This window comes from Perkinsus marinus (assembly GCF_000006405.1).
Source record: "Perkinsus marinus ATCC 50983 genomic scaffold scf_1104296954904, whole genome shotgun sequence".
Lineage (NCBI taxonomy): Eukaryota > Perkinsozoa > Perkinsida > Perkinsidae > Perkinsus > Perkinsus marinus.
In genome coordinates, this window is record NW_003207962.1 from 1 (window position 1) to 1259 (window position 1259).

General features: G+C 47.1%; 1 protein-coding gene across 1 annotated transcript; it reads right to left on the reverse strand.

Annotated features, from left to right (window-relative positions):
- Nucleotides 1-620: 620 nt before the first annotated feature.
- Nucleotides 621-1082, reverse strand: Pmar_PMAR028783 (hypothetical protein; the record flags this gene model as incomplete). Its single annotated transcript, XM_002775995.1, has 1 exon — nucleotides 621-1082. The coding sequence occupies one exon, from the start codon at nucleotides 1080-1082 to the stop codon at nucleotides 621-623; it is 462 nt and encodes a 153-aa protein (XP_002776041.1).
- Nucleotides 1083-1259: the final 177 nt, after the last annotated feature.

Here is a 1259-nt window from a genome sequence, read left to right on the forward strand (position 1 = left end):
TTTCAACAGCTGAGACGTAATTTTCAAGTAGTAACTCCACCTCTCTAGCGCGCCGGGGCTTTGCCTCAGGCCAATGACGAGATGAAGGAATGGGCTCACACTGCCCTAAAGAGCAGCCTTCATTGATCTGTTGGGAAAGGATCTCAGATTCCTCACGGAACTCTTCGCCACACAGTGATAAGAGGGAAGCGATAATAGACGGTCTCAGGGGAGACCTCACTTCAGAAGTGCTTGGTTGGGCCTCCAAAATAGAGCAAACAGGATTTAGCACGCTTTGCGTAGCACGCTCAACGATTTTATTGAATTGATTCTCCCCCTCCGGGGGAAAATTCTTAGAGACACAATCTTTGAGGAACGTGTCGAGACCAGTATCAGAGATAGCAGATGTAAGGACTTTGAAAAGCTTGTGAGCCTTATCAACGTTGATGGGAGCAACCTCGTCCCAGGGTTTAGGGGAATCCAGACCAGCACCGGACGTAAATTTATGTAGACCATCCTCGACCGATTCAGATAGTGCATTTAAACCGTGATTTACAAACTCAGAGACAAGACTGGAAATTCCAGTCTGGAATGTGATAAAGGGGCCCCCTTAGCTGCTGATTCGGCTTTAGGGCCCGAATCTAGTTTTTTGACTCCGACCTGCGAGGTTCAGAAGGACGGCTCTTCACATCAGGGTAAAAGAAGGAGCGACCTTTCTTTGTGTCTTTCAACAAGACATGTTTATAGGGACATTTTTCCCCTCTGTTGCAAGATCCAGTTTGGTAGAAGATACACGCACCACGCTCGAAGAGTTTTCTCTTCGAATCTTTCTTCGACTCCTTATTCTCGTCGTTACCGAAGATTTGATCAGTATCCTCTAAACCACCAAACTGGGCAGAAATGTACATAGATGGGTCTAAATCCTTCTCCAGAACGTCAGCAATCGAGTGACCTTGTTGGTGGTATCCTATTAAGGAACCGCGGTATTTATGGTCATAGATTACAGCTGCTTGAACGTTTCGTTTCTCAGCGAGCTGAATGACCTTCAATAAGTATTTGAGCATGGCCAGAGAGTTCACCTCCGACTTTTTGCCACACACCATAAAGATTCCGGTACACCAGCGAATGTAGCATTCAACCCACTGAGCAAGCGACGTTATTTTACGAGATTTACCTGTGCGGACGGAGACGGCTTTGCCAGTATTAACATCTTCAGCCTGCTGAATGCCTCGTCTTTCAGTTGATGCAGCGCTGGCTAAGAACTCGGGGGCCGCAATGTG